The sequence below is a fragment of the Lycium barbarum genome, chromosome 6 (assembly GCF_019175385.1).
Source record: "Lycium barbarum isolate Lr01 chromosome 6, ASM1917538v2, whole genome shotgun sequence".
Taxonomy (NCBI): Eukaryota; Viridiplantae; Streptophyta; class Magnoliopsida; order Solanales; family Solanaceae; genus Lycium; species Lycium barbarum.
In genome coordinates this window covers 114981579-115001171 of record NC_083342.1, presented here as the reverse complement: position 1 = coordinate 115001171, position 19593 = coordinate 114981579, and the positions used below count along the sequence as shown (strand labels likewise).

Here is a 19593-nt window from a genome sequence, read left to right as displayed (position 1 = left end):
AAACTTTACTTCAATAAAATCAAAAATTTAACATGAATAGTAATGTAATTACTACTCCATTTAATATAATCTTCCCACATAAATTAAAAGTTGGTAGACATAAATAAAGGTCGGTGGAAGTTAATGAGATTGATAAATGATTGATGGGGGTAATTGTTAAAAATATTTACCAACTTATGGGTCTTTTTTTACAAAATATTAATTTATGGGTTAAATTTTATATTTAAAAAAGTTGAAACCATGATTTCAAATCTCAAACCATGCTTTTTAGATGATTTGGGTTCAAATTATGATTTCAAACCATGACTGAATTGATGACCAAACGCTGATTTGAAACCATGGTTTGAAAATTGATGGCCAAAGGCCTACTTATTGTGTTAAAAAGAACTAAAGAGGGAAGTATGGAGATCTACGCAAACGCAATTTCTTCATATGTTTCATATGCCTCCGTTATGATAATATGTCGTAATTATATATATCTCTTCATTAGTTAATTAGTTCTGAGAATTTCTTGGTTACGATCGTTATTACTACAAAAAGGAACAAAATTACAAAAATGGGAAGTTTGGAAATGGTTCTTTAAATATTTTTTGAGTAGTTTTAATCCCTTAAGTTTGACAAAACTACATCTTTGTCAAATATTTAACAAATGTTGTCGGTTAAAAAAAGAAATTAACCAAAACTCATATTTGGAGATACATTTTCTACACTATTCTTGATCTATTTCTCAAGTTTGGTGTAGTTATTTGCATTGCTATATTTTGGCGTCTAGTGATAGTTTCTATAATTTAGATGAAACTTTTTTAGTGTTTCTTATTAAATCTATTTTTCATAGTTCACTAATCTGAAGCTTGGGCGATCACCAACCTGAAGATAAATCATTTGGCTCGAGCCTCTTTGGTGTTAAGTCTAAAGCTAATACACAAAGATCAAAAGGAGAAACATAACATGTACTCTTGACATGAAATTTATTACTTTAGCCAAAAAAAAATAAAAAATTATTACTTAACCCTACTAAAGTGATATATTTTCTCGATCTATCACTCATCCATTGTATATTATCATAATTAGATGTGCAAACAAAAGCCGGGTCCAGATTAAAAAAATCACGCACAGCTGTTCGCCGGTGGAAGAGAACTGTCGGTGGTTAATACACCTGGTATCCTTTGAGCTTTGTGTTGGTCTTTAGTTACTTCTAGATGGGACGAGCCCATCGGGGATCTCGGAGAACACCCTAAATACGAAGACATGTACATACCCGACAGAGGTAATATTGAAGCAAAAATGTAGTCATCTAAGTCTCGGCAAGTTAACCCAAAACCAACCAACGCAAACATATTAAGCTCCAAGACTAATGACCATTTTTAAGTCATTGATTAGCATCAAAACAATAGGCTAGATAGATTCGTTTATCTTAAATTGTAAAGGGAACGAAAAAACAAGCTAGTAAATGAATTAGCATTCGTTGATGACACATCACCAAGAAAGGTTGCAGGAAGTAGATCAGGCAAAAATATATACTTTTCCAGCAACTGATAAATCTATAAAATATGAACAGCAGTCCTCTATTATCCTGAAAAACTTCTCGAACCCCAAAAGATATGGCTTTCCAAGACTATCCAACCTCTGTAGGCAATGGTCAACTTCATGCAACATGCCTAACCTCGCAATCAAGGCAAACAAAACTGCTACCATTCTCCTCATTCATTTCAATGCTTCCTTGTTGTCCTAAGGATGTACTCATGCTTGAGAAGGTTTGCTCTCAAAAGCATTGATCTAACGTCCCGATCGAATTCCTTGCCTGTCTGCAGCACCCTCTGGAAGGTTGCATTTCTCTGATCAGCATGCCGTGCATATAAAATTTTGTTGTGTGAGTCGATTCGAGCCTGCAGGAGAGTAATAATCATGAATTCATGATCTATAATTGTAACCGACTAAATATAGCAAGGTTTTCCACGCACAGCAGACGAGTACAGAGGTGCATGTTACTAGTTCATCACCTGCATTTGGTTGTCAGTGATCAAAGCTTCAAGTTCCTTCTCCAACCCTGCAACACTCGTCTTGAAAGCATTTGCCATCATATTCAAATCAACCGAGACAAATGGGTGGGTATACTGTATCAAAGCTTTGTTACGGATTTGATCATATAGCGTCTCGACATGGTCATGCAAATGAATGTCAAGCAATAGATTTGCTTTAAGATTCCCTAGATACTCCAGACAAGAAGCGTAGTGACTGCATCATAGATAAAAATGGAGTTCATTAGGGGAAGGACTAGAGGATATCACTTCCAGGACAAAGACAACTTCAGACACTGGCAGTTTATTCGATTTTGAACTCTTACAATCATTTTAGTTTGGTTAAAGAAATAACAGTCTGAAGGTACGAAAAGAGAAGCTTATCAAACTATACACACGAAAATGTTCCATAGGCAGGATAAGTTCTCTACATCTCTTCTCCGATATAATATTATATTCGCCTGAGGTCCACCCTTCCTTTATTTTCTACTGATTCAAGGGTAATAAATGGAACTGCAAGTATAGCAGCCACATCCTTGTGTGTGCAATAACTACAATCTCAAGCCCAAGTAGTCGTGATAGTAATACTCGACATTCATTCGCACCACTTGGGTCCATTTCATTCCATAAGTTTATAGTTTGTCTGGTAGGACAAATTTGGGATTCTCAAAGCAAGAGATCTCTTAAATCTATGCAAACCACCTCTAAACCATCTTGGTGTATATAAGCAAAATTTAGTTACTTTTTTGATAAAAGGGCATCCCGGTGCACTAAGCTCACGCTATGCACGGGGAAGGGCCGGACCACAAGGGTCCATTATACACAGCCTTACACTTGCATTTTGATAACCCAATAAAATTTATTTACTTGTCAATAAATAAATAATAAATTAAATGGAGGTAAATACACTTTTCTTCCCTTTATTTCAAACATTTCCATCTTTTCCTAACCTAAAGCAAAGAAGTCTCTGTGAAGAAGGAAATCAAGAATAGGTACAGCTATTCAGTACTTAAACCTTTGTTCTTCCTTCCACCACATCCAAACCAGACAACAGTGGAAAAGGTCAAGTTGCTGACTTCATGCATCAAATATCAGGGGGTTGAACTTGATAAATTGAATTGCTTCAACATAAAGTTCCCTATGGAACTCATCTGTCGATACAAATACATGAGGCATTTTCTAGCACACATATCAGAACGATAGCACACAAGACTAACGATAACCCACTGAGACTTTCCTGCACAGTGAATCTAACTCCAAGCATCATAACACATTTCAAGTTACCTTGTGTAGAAATCATGAATGAGCTCCCTTATCTCAGGTACCAGCTCTAAGAAATTTCTGAAGTTAATATTATCAATAACTTTGCTCTGCCAAACCAAATAATCTGAATCAGCAAGTGACATCGTAATTATATTATGCAGCTTCGACAATAAAATGATTTAAGAGTGAAAAGGGCATTGTATTATTGCCTTCAGTTCTGCTCGGTCAAAACTCGCAAGCGCACAGAGTCCACCATAAGTAGCAACATCTTGGGGTGCAATGACTTCAGTGTAGTTATTACCTAATTCTGGACCAACTTCCAGGAACTACAACGACGCAATGAAATGTCAAACAGGTAAATGAAACAAAACAATTAATAAATCATTCTGAAAAGAATGGCAAAACATATGGTAATATACTATTAACTGCTACTGAAAATGAAGAAAATAGAAGGCAATTGAGCATAAGCACCTCAATTGACATTTACCAAATGAGGAAATATATGCACATAATATCTTTACGGCCAAGAAAAGCATTAACTTGAATATGCAGATGGATATAAGGCCGCATTATTGCATTTGGCCTTGCAAGTCATCAGTTCAATTGATTTATTCTATTTTATTTTCTTTTTCTGGATAAGAATCTCTTCAGTTGTTTCTTTCTTCATCAGTTTGCCACTTCAATCCATTTCAGAAGAGAAGAAAACCAGTAAAGAGAGAAAAAAAATTAACATGATTGAATTTTCAATATCTGCGACTCTTTTGAACTTCCTTGCAGGACCCTAAATGTGTGCAAGGGAATCAAGAAATGACAAAAACATCATCACAATTCAAGTGGAAACAAATTACTCCTTTTCAGAAATGGCTTCTTCAAAGCTCAGGCAACGTTCTTCCCCAATTCAACTGCTTTCTTTGCTAAATTCATTCCCTTTGCAGCTTTTATAGCTCCCAAATTATCCTGAAATAAATCTCCACCAACTTCACTTGGTTAATTGTTTCTACTGCCTTCATAAACCACATATCCCTTCTCAAAGTGTCGTGTTTTCGCCAATAAGGTTGGTTAGATTGGAAAATGGGTTTTGGCAGAGTTTGTGATGTGATGCAACTGGGATGTCTTGGTTTAACTCGTGCATTGCGCAGTTGTAGGGCAAGAAATTATGAAGGTTTAGAGGCAGACAGGGGGATATGGTCAAGAAAGCGGAATCAGAGGATTGCAAAGGTTAAGGAAGAGTAAATCAAAATGTTATCAAGCCTTCTAAAATGAAGGCTGAGGATTTGGATGAGAAGATGAAGGACACAATGGACAGTGGGTTTAAACTGTTTTTTGAAAGACAAATTCAACCACAGACAAAAAAGGTTTTAAGAGGATTGTAAATATGATCTAGTGGGGTGCGGTACTTGTTCTGATGATGTTATTGAGTCACAACTGGCTGGCTAATTTGGGGATTGATTTTATTCCAGTAAAAAATTGTTAAGGCTTCCTTTCTTTTTCCTAATACAATGGTTACCAGGTCAGCTTGTACGTGCCTCAACTATTCCACAGGATACTTACTGCCTCACATCAGCACATGTACCAGGGTAACTCTGCCAACCAAGGTTTAAGGCAGATGAGAAAACATCAACTTGTGTTTTCAAAGAAGTGAAGCATGTTGACGATGTGAAACAAATGTCCTTTGGCAGCATGAATAAAACCAGATCACATCAATTCAATATAAATCTTGACTAGAAATTACCCAAATCTAATTCATTCAGAAAGATCAATATATCCTAAAAACTCAAGCCAATATAATACATATCATATATAGTTTGATTATATTACTTCAACTGATTTATGTACGTAAAGTGCTTTTTTTGACCTAGTGTTAGTCTTTGAAGACCAATTGTTATATGGATGCCTGAAATTATTTCAACCTTCGTCAAACTAAGATTATAAAAAACTAGATCAAGTTATGTTACCAATGTCAAAACAAAACAAACAAAAAACTAGATCAAGTTTGTTTCTGTGAGCCTACATTGAGGATTGTAAGGGCACTTACTATCAATTCAAGACTGAACTAAAACTTGGAATAGGCCTCATTAGTGAGAAAAAGACTATCACAAACCTTCCGGGCAGCAAGCTTGTACTTTTTTGCCTCCAAGTGAGCCAACCCAGCAGCACAACGAAGTTTTGCAACTGTAACAACCTCTAGAGCATCTTGGCTCTGCTCCGCCTTGCTAACATAGCTTGTAACGTGTGTGAACTGGCCCATCTCGATGCTGACCAGAATTGCATTCAAACACATATAAGTTATGTGCTTCGCAGTCGTGCAATAATCACGTGTACGAACATAATTCTTAAATGCCTCTCCAAGCTGTCCATGTGCATAATAGAAATCTCCAAAATCATTGTATCCCATCCTAATGCTCTCTTTGATCAGATTTGTCTACACAGACAGTGAGTTCCACTTAAGCATTAGAATTCAATAACTAATTAAGTTAAACAGAACTAAAAGGTAACAAATATGTCAACTTCCGGTTTATTATTAAAAATGCATGGCTTCTTTTTCTTTTTCCTTTTCTGGTAATGAATTGGAAACACCTTCCTTATTTTTGTATACATAAAAATTCGGAATCAAAAGTAAGTACACCAGACATGGATTTTTTATAAAGTACATCAGACATGATTTTTTATAAAGTACATCAGACATGATCACTTACAAGGAACTATTACTTAGATAAGCCCTCCTGAATGGCCAATGTATCATGATGAAATCAATTAGCTAGACAATCTTACACCTATATCCTATCAATAAGATGTTCATTACATCAGCTAAACCAATTTATATCTCTGTATGAGCTATAATAAAGGGGCAGCCCGGTGCACTAAAGCTCCCGCTATGCGCGGGGTCCGGGGAAGGGCCGGACCACAAGGGTCTTTTGTACGCAGCCTTACCTTCCATTTCTGCAAGAGGCTGTTTCCACGGCTCGAACCCGTGACCTCCTGGTCACATGGCAGCAACTTTACCAGTTACGCCAAGGCTCCCCTTCCTGTATGAGGTATAATTGAGCAAGATAAATCTAAACGAACAGAGACAAACCCATAAATTTACCTTGATTAAGGACACAAATAAAATTTAACACATACATTAGCCACTACCATCCCAGTTCCCCCACCCCCTTAAGATTCAAACTATGTGAACTTTAACCCACAATATAACCTATATATCTTCACAATCTTAATACGAGGAAAACTGCAACTTAATTCAGAGTTTGGCCATGAGAATTATTCACTTTTTTCTGGAAATTTTTCACTTTATTTGAAAATCAGAGTTTGGCCATGAAAATTCCAAATACAACTTGGAAAACACAGACAAGTTCTTTAAAGTGGTGGTGAGACCGACTTTGTTGTATGGGACGGAGTGTTGGCCAGTCAAGAACCCTGACGTTTAGAAGATGAAAGTTGCGAAAATGAAAATGTTGCGATGAATGTGTAAGCACACTAGGAGAGATAGGATTAGGAATGAAGATATCCGGGATAAGATGAGGGTGACATCGGTGGAGGACAAGATGCGAGATATAGGCTGAGATGGTTTGGACATGTGAAGAGGAGGACACAGAGGTGCGAATGCAAAGGTGTGAGAGGTTGGATATGGACAGTTTCAAAAGAGGTAGAAGTAGGCTGAAGAAGTATTGGGGAAAGATAATTAGACAGGACTTGGCGCAAGCTTAGGGTAAAAGGCTAGTACGTAGTCCGGCTTATCCCTTCGTACTAGTAGTCACATTTTTGCTCTGGAGTTTATAGTCCTTTGATTCCTACTACTATCTTGTTTCTTGTACTTCGATTATCTTATTTCTCTGTGATAGATACCGCCTTCTTTTCAGATTGTTTTATCATGACTTTTTTCGCTTCCGTTAGTTTCATTTACATACTGCTTTGATCAGCTTGTCCTTATCTTATCTGACCTTTTTTCGTCATGTTTTCTCTTAAGCCGAGAGTCTTTCGGAAACAGCCTCCCTACCTCGGGAGGTAGGGGTAAGGTGTGCGTACACTTTACCCTCCCCAGACCCCACGTTGTGGGATTTAACTGGGTATGTTGTTGTTGTAACTTGAAAAACACCTAAAACGCTGTTTTCACTTCCATTACATTCTAACAACCGAATATTTTTTTGGAAAACTATAACCATCTTCAACTCCAACTTCAAAAATTCTAAATAAAGTGAAAAATATTTGTTTTCTATGGCGAAACGCCTACCTATACGTTGCACGTTGTTTTGAAACATCTAATCAGATTTTAGCTTCTAGACTTATCCAAACAGACTCTCCACATGCGAAACTGCAAAGAACTTGTAATAACAAGAGTAACAAATTATCAAGTACACAATATTAAGGGTTTCAATGATAAATGAATACAGAACAAAAGCTTTACCCTATAAGCGTTGAGTTCGTTCTCAAGCTTCTCTTTCCTCATCTCAGCCCTACGATCCACAGCATCAGCCCAAGCAGGATCCGGCCCATAATTAGGCCCCAAACGTCCATCAATCTTCTGCACAACCTCACGAAACAACTGAGTATTCTCCCCTTTCTTAATCTCATCATACGCCATTCTCAAAGCTTCCAATTGCATTGCACCATTACCACATCGATCAGCTATAAATAGAAGCCTCATGATTTTTGTCCGGCCACTGTATAAGGCTGCGTAAGCCTCAATATCGAGCTGTTCACTGCTGATAATCGGACGGTGACGCTTCGAGTTCTCATCGCCGTTGGCGTAGATCTCGTCGTCGGTTATTTCCTCATCGTGTTCCATTGGAGATTGATTAATTTCTAGAATGTTCGATCGGAGCTAGGGTTTTTTTGTTCTCTCTCGTTGTTCTTACTACATCGAGAAGCGATACTGAAGAAGGAAAAAGTTGTGTAAGTAATTAGACTACACGCGTGAATGTTAAGGAAGTTTTTATATTGGGCCTTTTAAGCCCGTGTCCTGGCTTGTTTCGGATTGGGTCCCTAGTCTGGCCCAGTATGCATATGGTTTTTTTTTTTTTGGTTTTCTTTTATTCTATATTTGTTTCTGGTTTAGGCAAGAGTTATATCAACAATAACAAAGGTTACCGACAAGGTTTCTGGTGGAGTGGTAAGTACTCCTTCATCCTTAATCAGAGGTTTCGGATTTGAGTCCCCTTGGATGCGGAGCCACCTTTATTAGGAAGCGCTTTACCCCTAATGTGGGACTTCCAGGCGCGAATCCGAATTTGGAGTTCAATTATACAAAATTTTGTTGAGCTCATCTCAGCCAATATTTTATAAAATAATATTAATTAATTAATATTTAAGTAGGGTTATTTATTAAAATAAAAACCTTGTGATTTTATACCGAGGAAGGTATCAAGGACGATTAATAGTGGATAATGGACTTTTTTTTAATTATTAATTTAACGAAAAAGGGTCAAAAATACCCCTAACATATGAAAAATAATCTACATATACTTTCTTTTCACCTTTTTATCAAAAAATACCTCCAACCTATTTTTTGGCTCAAGAATACCCTCTCAAACTAACGATCAAAACCTGATGGATTTTTGCAATTTAAAATTATCACGTGGCTTATTATAATTAGCCACATATATTACTTAATTTAAAATTATTTTTTTGTGTTGAATGCCCTTCAAAGGCATTGGTCTTTAATTTTTGCACCTCAAATTGGGGGTCTTTAATTTTTGCCCTTCGCTAAAAGCCCCTTGGTTTCGGGTTCGAACCCCCGCTTAGTCAAAAAAAAAATTAAAAAATCGCTAAGTAGAGTTTGGATTCGCCAGACAGAGTTTTGCCTCAAACTCTGCCTTAAGGCACAGTTTGGATTTGCAAGGCAGAACTCTGCCTTAAGGAAGAGTTTTGCCTTCAGGCATGGCAAGACTCCACCTTAAGGTTTGCATTAAAGCAATTTTTTTTTTAATTCAGTTGAAATTTTGCAAAACTCTGCCTTAATGCCTAATTTTGTTACGAAACTCTGTCTTGCGATTTTTTATTTATTTTTATTGAGCCGAGGTTTCAACCCCGGACCTCGGGGTATTAGGCTAAGGTCAAAATTAAAAACCACCAATTTTAGGGACAAAAATTAAAGACCAGTGCCTTTGAAGGCCAATCGTGCAAATGACCCATTTAAAATTAGGGGCAAGGACACAATTGGCCATTCGGCCCAAATTAAACCCACCCGCTGATCCAAGTTTCCCCAAATCCAAAATGTAGCCATTAAACAAAACCCACCCGCTGACCCAAGTTTCCCCAAACCCAAAATTTAGCCATTAAACAAATCCCACCCGTTAGCCAAAACTTAAATAAGACAAATTTCAAATAAAAACCCAAACGCAAAAAACTTTGAGGTGATTTCCTCCTTCAATCACCCTTAAACATGAAACTTCAACCTATATAACACCTAAACAACAACTGTAAAAATCATTTTTGTTTATAGTATGTATCATTTGTGTATAAAATATGTACCAGTACCTATCTGTAATGTATAGAAACTGTATAAAATATGAATCACTAAGGTATGTATCATTTGTGTATATAATATGTATCAGCACAGTGCCCTGTACAAAATAGAAAGCGGTATCATTTTTGTATATAATATGTATCATTGTGTATATATTATGTATCATCACAGTGCCCTGTATAGAATAAAAAATTGTATCATTTTATATAAAATATGTATTAATACAGTGCCCTGTATAGAGCAGGTTCAAAATATATACTATATATACAAAATTGTGTGTATATATACAGAAAATATACAACTTATATACGCATCTTTTGTGTGTGTCAGAAAAAGGAATAGCCACCGGTTCAGATTCTCAACCACACAATACATGAGCACATCAAACTAGTTTCAAGTTTGGGCCGGTTGGACACACAGTGTCCTTTTCCTTTAAAATTAAGTAGTAATCTGACCCATTTCTTAAATCCAAACCCTCCCATAATGATGTGGCCCATTTGTTTTAACCTAAACCCATGATTCCTTTCTCATTCTAACTGGAGAAATTTTTAGATATTTCATGTAGGTCATGACTATTTATTTCTATTGATTAAAATTAAAAGCATATTTTTTAGAAAAATATTTTCTTAATACCAAATATACCCTTAAAAAGATTGCATCAACCTCTCGTTATATTAGACAAAAAAACACTCTCATGATAATGACTAATTAACCCTGGAAAATAAGGCAGAAGGAGCATATATAGAGCCCGTTTGGATTGACTTATAAGTTGCTTATAAGTTGCTTATAAGCTGTTTTTAGTTTTTTTGAGTGTTTGGCTGGCCAGCTTAAAGTCATTTTGTGCTTAAAATAAGCTCAAAAAAATAATTGGGCCCATTTGACTTAGCTTATCTAAAGCAGCTTATAAGCTGAAAACAGCTTATAAGCCAAAAAAAATAAGTTAGACTACCCCAACTTATTTTTTTTAGCTTATAAGCTACAAACAGCTTATAGGCATAAGCCCATCCAAACAGGCTCATATTCATCATGTGAGCTTTTGTTTTCTTTTTTTTTTGGTGGGGGGGGGGGGGGGGGGTGGGTGGGTTGGGCTTGGGTTTAATATTAGAAAAAGCCGTCTTAATAGAATAATGCGGTATAACCAACAAGAATTGTGGTGGGATGCATGGATAGGATTCCTACACCCTTAGTCAAAGGTCTCGAATTTGAGCTCTGGATATGGTAAAAATCCTGTTAGGGAGAGCTTCGAGCTTCTCCCTTAAATGAGCCTTACGGTCGAGACCTAATGGATACCGAAACACTGCATGAGAAACAAACAAAAAAAAACGTGCACTACTAGAAACAGAGGTTTTTCTCACCAACATTCAGTGAGTAATTTGTGCTATAAAACATGATTTTCCCACCTTATTTCCACTGAACCAGCTCATTAGGATAACACATGGTGGGGTTCTCATTGAAACGTGAAAAACTTCTTAATTTTTCTGTGTGAAAATACTATTATTTAGATTTTTTTCACCGATATTAAAAAGAGCCAAACATTTTTCGATGAAAAAATAGAGACTTTTTAGTAATGATGGTGTAAGAATTGACGACAGCATACATGCTCACAAGTATCGATGGGAAAAAAAGTTTGAGATGCTAGTGTCACCTGCTTGTAGGTCCCAATATAGATAGATCAATCTAATTATAATATGTACTGTATAAGATAATGTTCTTTGTGTCAAAGTAGTTAAACATTCACTTGATGAGCAAGTGCAACTCCCACATATAAGTAACATTTCATTTGAATTAACAATACAATACAATATGAACACATATACAGTGCTATACAGTTTGAACACAGGTAAACATTACAACCCAAACAACCCGTAAAAGATTAAAAAGTGCGTAAGTGCAAGCAATATGGTCAAGACAGAGAGGGAAATCTTGTACGTCGCTTTGAGAGAAAAACTCTGCAATCGTCCTTGGGAGCAGAGGCGGGGATGTAAGAAGTATCATCAACAACCTTCCGTTTTGTGCCTCTTGAAGTCAATCAATGCAGTAAATATAGCAATGAAGAGCATCAAAAGGTTAATCGCATACCTCTGACCTAAACAAGCATGAGGACCAGCTCCAAATACAAGAAAATTCCTCTTGTAAAACCGGTCCTCCTGTCTCTCCTCCATAAACCGGTTAGGATCAAAATTTTCAGGTTCAGGAAATCCCTGTAAACACGAATCAGTAACCGATGGGAACACAACGGTTCCCTTGGGGATGACGTAATCATCTGTTAACCGGAACTCTTCACTTGTGAAGTGCGGAACCATAGGTGCAGGTGGTCTATAACGAAGCACCTCACGCGCCACCGCCTCAACGTACTTCATTTCCCTAAGCATGTCGCCGGTCAATGGTTTGTCAGATTCCGTTGACCAAAATTTTGCTACTTCGGTCCGGACTTTCTCTAGTATACTTGGGTAAGATTCCAAAAGTGCAACTGCCCATAATAGAGAAGAAGTAGAAGCATCTTGTGCTGCAAAGGGAAAATCAAATAGGTAACCACCGAGTTCCTTGTTGGTATACACATGTGGATTTGGTAAACCATTGAGCTCTTTTAAATTTTCTTGCATCCAAAAATCAATCATGCACGTAGGTTCTTGGTTGCTCTGAAAACATCTTATTTTTGCTCTGTTCCGTGCATACAGTAAGTGTATCGATTAGTCTGTTGCGTGCAAACCTAGCTTTTCGGAATGCGAAACCAGGGAAATCAATAGGAATTGTCATCAATCCCACGTTGAAGTAATTGTAATCCACGTTGAATCGTTGTCTTGTTTCTTTATTCAAATAGGGCCCCGCGAATATGGTCTGGGAAGTTTCCAAGTTCATGTTGCGGATGAGGAAGCGAAGTGGGGTTGATTTGGTAGGTGATTTAGATGCTTCATCCAACCAGGACTGTATGTGTTTAATGATAATCTTTTGTTGAATAGCAGTGTAAGTTGCAAGAGCTTTTGGGGTGAAATTAGTGGTGGTTAGGCGGCGAATGTTTTTGTGTTTCTCACCTGACATGTAAATCAAGTTATTCTCACCGAAGAGCTTGTTGCCAAAAGGGTGACCAATAAGCTGGAATGCACGGGGACGTGCATGGGTGAAAATCTTGTGAGACAAGTCAGCAGAGCGGATATAGAGAATGAATCGACAAATAACATAGTTAGCTGAGAGGCCATGTTTGGTAGATTTGGCAAATGAAGATTGGACTTGCCAGAATTTGGTGGGATTTGTGACCAAGGGAATGACATTGCCAAGGAAAGGGACCACTAGAGTTGGACCAGGAAGAAAACGCTTCTTCCTAAGGTAAGATATTTGCTCATGAACTATAATAAAGGCTAAGAAAGCCAAAAAATATGGTGTACATAGGGACAGGAGGCCCCAAATAGATACGACCGTCATTGGGTTGCCCCGCGAGGAAAATATTGCCTTATACAACTTCCACGATATACCGTGTTGTCCTAAGATACATACTTATAAGAGTTCCTTCATAAGCAGGGAGACTCAACATTATTGTTGACTAAAGCCAAATTGCTATGAGAGACCTTTTTTTTTTTTTTTAAGAAATGAGGTTTTCATATTACTCCCTCTGTTTTAATTTATATGAACTCATTTTACTGGGCACGACATTTAAGAAAGAGGGAAGACTTTTGAAACTTGTGGTTGAAAATAAGCCTTAAAATTTTGTGTGGCTGTAAATCATTCATAAAGTGAATTTGTTTCCAAATTAGGAAAGAAATCATTCATCTTGGCACAGACTAAAAAGGAAATCGATTCAAACAAATTGAAATAGAGGGAGTATATTTTTTACTTGAAGTCTATTTTTAAGTTTTTTGAGATACAAAATATGAATAATTGTTCTACAATCGATTTCTTCTATATAATAGTAATATGTTTTTCAATTGATAATGAGTTATTGGTCAAAAACACCCTAAATTATCACTTTTTTGCTAGTTTCATATCTCAACTATCCATTATTCCCTTTACCAACCTAAACTATCACTCTCTTTGTATTAAAACACACCTAGGCACATGAAGGCCAACTCAGCACCGAGGTGTGTTTTAATACAAAAAGAGTGATAGTTTAGTAGGTAAATGTAACATTGGATAGTTGAGGTATGAAACTCGCGAAAGGGTGATAAGTTTATTTGTGTTTTTTTACAATTAACTCATTAATAATATACCTTACTCATTCAATCTCTCTTGATACGTTTTTATATGAATGTTTTTTTACCTTTCCACTAAAAAGTTCTCAATATTTTCTAAAAGAAAAAATGTATAAACCTATTATTGTTAAAAAAAAAAAAAATGGGGCGCCCCAAATTTGGGGCCCAAAAGCGTCGCTTCACTTGCTTTACGGTGGATGGGGCTACTCTTCATTTCTCATCTCTCCATTTTCGCCAAGTTCTTACTTAGATGGGAGACATGTGTCATAGTTAAAAATTAATGATTGAGATTTACTTAACCAAATCAAAGTCCTAATCATGGTTAGGATAATAATATACCATATATTTGCTTCAAATGTTGTTTGGAAATCCCATAACTTTAGCTACAAATTTTCATCCATATATATATTAAAAACTTTTCTCTCTTTTTCCAGTTTTGTTACGAGTTTTTTTTTTTTCCTTTTCCGAATAGTTCTTTTCTCTTTCTTTGAACAGCTGGGTTATATAATTGAGACATCAAATGGTTAGTGGGACTAAATTCAATAAGATGGCCAATTAATCAATGTATTACATCAACAAATTAAAAAGAATAAAGAATAATATTTGTATAATAAAAGTAATTTGTACAATTTTAGTGGCCATTAATTGACTTATTAACTCGTCATTTGTTAAAAAAAAAAAAAAAAAACAAACAAATTAAAGAGAAAGGAAACACAACAAATAATTGAGTAAAGATTACCTTGACATATAATGATGACTTTCTGATCATATCAGCAAGCCCTCAATCCTGACGCATCCATAACTTGGTCAATTGTTTTGTTTTCTAACCATCTTCTTGTATAAAGCATCTTTATTGTATAAAGGCATAGAAGAATTTTCTCCTACCCGCCTAGGTGTATGCACTTACTCAAACTTTTCCAATAATCACAAGCAACATATCTTTTTATAAATATATATAGAGCTCGTTTGGATTGACTTATAAGTTGCCGAAAACAGTTTATAAGTTGTTTTCAGCTTTTTTGAATGTTTGGTTAACCAACTTAAAGTCATTTTGTGCTTAAAATAATTTCAAAAAAATAATTGGGCCCGTTTGATTTAGCTTATCTAAAGCAGCTTATACACTTATAAGCAAAAAAAAATAAAAATTGAATTACTCCAAATTTTTTTTAGCTATTTTTTTTAAGCTCATCCAAACAGGCTCATATTTTGACCAACTTCAATGATTGTTCTAAAGTCTACAGATAAATGAGCTCCACAAAACCAATATAACTTACTTACAATAGGCTAAGTTTTAGATAAGCTGAGCTTATATTACAAACAACTTTTTACCTAATTGTGTAAGAACTGCGTTTTAAAAGGTTGAGTAATAAATAGGGGCTCACATTACAAGGGCAAATCAAGCTATTCTTGTAGTAAATAAGTTATGAATGAAACAAGTTTTCCAACATTATGATTTATATTAACTTTTACAGTCAAAACTCAAAACTGATGCATTTCGTAGCGCTCCAAAATACTGCCTCCGTCCATTTTTACTTGTCCTATATACTAAAAATAGTTATCTATTTTTACTTATTCAGTTTGAAAAACCAAGAGACAATTACCATTTCATAACTATTTTACCCTTACTATTAATTATTGGGCTGAAAAAATTTGAACTTTTAGTAGATGTACAACTTTTAAAGTATGTTTTATTGATTTCAATTATTAGATACAACAACAACAAAAAACCCAGTGAAATCTGTAGTATCTGAGGAAGGTAAAGTGCACGCAGACCTTACCCCTACCTTCCAAGGTAGGGAGGCTATTTCCGAAAGACCATTCGCTCAAAAGAAAGCAGGACAAAAAAAGGCAGATGATAAGCAATTCAAAACAGTATGGAAATGAAAATAACAAAAGCGAAAGCCATGATAAAGCAGTCTGGAAAAAAAGAAGCAGTAGCTACCACAGATAAATAAGATAATCGTAGTACAAGAAACAATATATATTAGCACAAGTTCAAAAGACAAGAAACTAAAGAGTAAAATTGCGACTACTAGTACAAAATGACTAAGTAATAATTAAGGGTGATGTAGTAAAACTGTCATTCTAATAATGATTCCTTAAAAGTGTGTCAAGTCAATACATGACAAGTAAAAATGAACGAGGGAGCAGAGGCGGATCCAGGATTTGAAGTTTCCAGGTGCCATGCGTCATTCAGTCAATTTGGGCTTCAGGTCGGATTATTCGTCTTTTTAGGCTTTGATTCGGGTTATTCGTCTTTCTGATGAAACATTTGTTTAAAGCAATATATAATGTCAGTTCTACTAACGAAAAATAAGCCCTTCTTATCAACATATAATCTCAGTTCTACTAACGAAAATAAGACCCATCGTTTTTACAAAAATGTACACACCCACAAGCAAAATTACAACTTTTATACATAACTCTACAAAAATCACAAGCAAGATTACAACTTTTCTATAAAATTGTACACACCCACAAGAAAAATTACAACTTTTATACATAAATGTACAAAACCCACAATCAAGATTACAGCTTTTATACATAAATGTACAAAACCCACAAGCAAAATGACAACTTTTATACATAAATGTACAAAATTCACAAGCAAGATTACAACTTTTATACAAAACTGTACACACCCACAAGCAAGATTACAACTTTTATACATAACTGAACAAAACCCACAAGCAAGATTACAACTTTAACACAAAAAAACATTTTTGTAAGAAAAAAAAACTCAAAAGAAATCAAGAAAGAAAGATCAAGAGATTCTTACAATGGGTCAATGGAGGAAGCAGCGATCGTGGCTCGGAGAAGAAGATGTTCTAGGAAAATATCAATGGAGCAGACTGGGGTTTTGGCTTTGGAGGCAATGAAGAGGGTTTGTTTATTTGATGATAATTGAGAAGTGAGGGTTTGTTTTTTCGGAAAAGGGTCAAATATGCCCCTGTAATATCAGAAAAGGGTTAAATATATCCCTCGTTATACTTTGGGTCCAAATATACCCTTTCCGCTATATTTTGGGTTCAAATATACCCTTTTTTTATACTTCGAGTCCAAATATACCCTTCTTTCTTAAAAATTGTCTAAAGTGAGCATGAGATATGACATGACACTGATAACTCGATGAGGTGGACGCCACATGGCATGCCACCTCAACCCATTTACCCCTCTTTTCCCTTCTTCTTCCACTACTACCATCTCCTTCCCTCCGCACCCTTTACAACCATTAGCACCATCGCACCACCACTTTTTAAGGTCCTAATTAGGAGAACTGTTAAAACGTGATGAGCGTTGCCCTGTTATATGTTAACTAAACATTAAAGCCTAATCTTGTGAACAAAAGATTGCCTTGTTCTCTGCTTCTTTCTATTTGCTTCTTTTTTCCCTTTTTATTTTTGACTTAAATCTGCAAAAGTTTATATAGCAAATTCATGGGGCTATTTTATTTATTTCCATACTAGTCAAAAGTTTTACTGAGAAAATCCATTTGACAGCTTGGTGCAAAGAGAAAATTCACTTGTAATGATGCAGCGAATTATCTCCTACCATCAATAAAATTCTTAAGACAAAAAATTTATTTTGAAAAAAGGACAAGTAAAAGGTAGAAGTTTTGTTAATTTTTAAATCATTGAATATGTTAGTAGATTAAACCAAAAAAGTTAAATTCAGAGATTGAGACACTGCACGTTGGTTATTATTGAGAAAATAATTGTTAATATCAAGCTAATCAAAAGTTTTATCCTCCTCCCCACGTGTAGCAATTCATTGGTGGTTATCAAAATCCCAGAGGAAGTTCATTAGATTAAGACCTAAACTCCCTCTGGAAGTATAATAAAATCATTTCATTGCTAATGGTTGCAAAGGTTGTGGAGGGGAGGAGATGGTAGTGGTGGAAGAAGGGTAAGAGAAGGATAAATGGGTTGAGGCGGTGAGGTGAAGTTGTCAGTATCACGTCATATCTTATGTCCACCTTGGATAATTTTAACGGAGAAAGGGTATATTTGGACTCGAAGTATAAAATAAGGGTATATTTGAACCCAAAGTATAACGGGAAGGGTATACTTGAACCCAAAGTATAGCGAGGGGTATATTTAACCCTTTTCTGATAGTACAGGGGTATATTTGACCCTTTTCCGTTGTTTTTTTGAAGAGAAGAGAGGGAAACTTATGTTTTCAACTTTAAGAAATAAAAAAGTCAAAGATTAAGACCTAAACTTGTTTACCCCGAATTTGGATAATCAATTGAATTTGTGAGTGGGTATAGGATATGTGTTCGGATCTCAATATATGTTATAGGGAAATGAAGTGTATGAACGTTTCGTAGCAAAGCAATTAATGATTGGCGATTGGCTGTGGGCGTGAGAGTTTGCTAAACGACATACAATACTTGATCGAAGAAATACAATGGAAATGAAAACAACTGTTATGGACCGAATCTGATATTTGAGAGAAATTGTATATATATTTTGCTATTACAGGTGTTCTTAAAAATGAAGGACCCAACCCCTCTAAAGGAGGGGGACGTGCCCTATTTATAATGTTGCCTCCATGGGCTTCATACAATATAAATCATTAAAATAAAAGGAAGAAGGACAACTCTGAACTGATTAGGTGGGGTTAGGTTGGCCGTACGGTCTGACACAAGCATGGTTGGTAGTTGACCATGGTAGGACGCTACTGACGCGTGGCTCATGCGCAACGGCTCTACTGGACCAATGGCCACGTATAGCCGGACTAACGGCTTCGACCAACTCGGTGATGGAGAAACCGAACCAAATGGGACCCTACCTTGGTTTCGATCTAGACGTCCCTCCGGTCCAGAACGAAAGTCTCCGTGTACGTTCTTATGCCTTTCTCCCCCGGTTCCTTATCTTACCGGTTTACGCTTATCCGGTTTTTACCGTATACAGATAGTCCCCACACTTCCCGGACCGGAGTTTTATCGAAGTAACGGGAAGTGGATGAATCAAGAAACCGATGATTCCATTTGACCGTAGTTATCTCTTCCTTTTGACGGGAACGGTTGCGTCACGTTTCACCTTCATCGGCCACGCGTCTTATCCCCAATGGCCGGTTCTGACAACCGCCGCACGCACGTCGTTTCAAGTCATTCCATATTAATTATGGGGCACGTGGCGCCCCCCGGTTGATCGGGGAATCGTAACCGTCACAGCCTTCACCTATATAAGGCCTTTGCACCTCTTTATTTTATCATTTTCACGATCCATTCCCTCTTCATTTTCACTCTTTACTGCACTTCTTCATCTTCACCACATACAATCATCATCCATAGCAAGTTTATTGTTGATCCATTGCTTCCATTGCGTAAAAAGAAACAACTTTGCCACCATCTTTGCTAGTTGCTTTTGCTCGAGTGTCGCTGCTTCTTACTCCGTCATTTCTTGAATCATCTGTTCTCTCTCTCTTTTTTAACTTCCTTTCTGACTCCACTGAACTTCTTTTTTCCAAAATGTCTGAAACCACTTCCCATGATGTTCCATCGGTTTCATCTCTAGGAACCGAGCCTACATCTGCGGCTAAAACAAAGAGCACTTTCGAGCCTACAGCCTCAGACATTATACCGGCCAAACCCAACTTCAACAAAGATCTTGAGGTCGAAAAGCCTTCTTCGGTATCAGATAGGGGATATGATGTG

General features: G+C 36.4%; 1 protein-coding gene and 1 pseudogene across 1 annotated transcript; both read right to left on the bottom strand.

Annotated features, from left to right (window-relative positions):
* Nucleotides 1–1338: 1338 nt before the first annotated feature.
* LOC132645674 (COP9 signalosome complex subunit 1-like) lies at nucleotides 1339–8192 on the bottom strand. Its single transcript, XM_060362801.1, has 6 exons — nucleotides 7687–8192; nucleotides 5383–5703; nucleotides 3491–3607; nucleotides 3303–3388; nucleotides 2001–2235; nucleotides 1339–1886 (listed from the first exon to the last, which is right to left on the bottom strand). Exons 1-6 carry the CDS (start codon nucleotides 8065–8067, stop codon nucleotides 1710–1712), a joined length of 1317 nt encoding a protein of 438 aa, XP_060218784.1. The 5' UTR covers nucleotides 8068–8192; the 3' UTR covers nucleotides 1339–1709.
* Nucleotides 8193–11650: 3458 nt separating this feature from the next.
* On the bottom strand, nucleotides 11651–13167 carry LOC132644437 (cytochrome P450 710A11-like; annotated as a pseudogene).
* Nucleotides 13168–19593: the final 6426 nt, after the last annotated feature.

What these genes read in the sequence shown, in the direction of transcription:
- LOC132645674 (XM_060362801.1), bottom strand. Translation starts at nt 8,067, where the DNA reads ATGGAACACGATGAGGAAATAACCGACGACGAGATCTACGCCAACGGC. An exon ending in ACAAGCTTGCTGCCCGGAAG is followed by an intron (nt 3,608 to 5,382) that starts GTTTGTGATAGT and finishes GCGTCGTTGTAG; the next exon opens with TTCCTGGAAGTTGGTCCAGA. An exon ending in TCACTGACAACCAAATGCAG is followed by an intron (nt 1,887 to 2,000) that starts GTGATGAACTAG and finishes ACTCTCCTGCAG; the next exon opens with GCTCGAATCGACTCACACAA.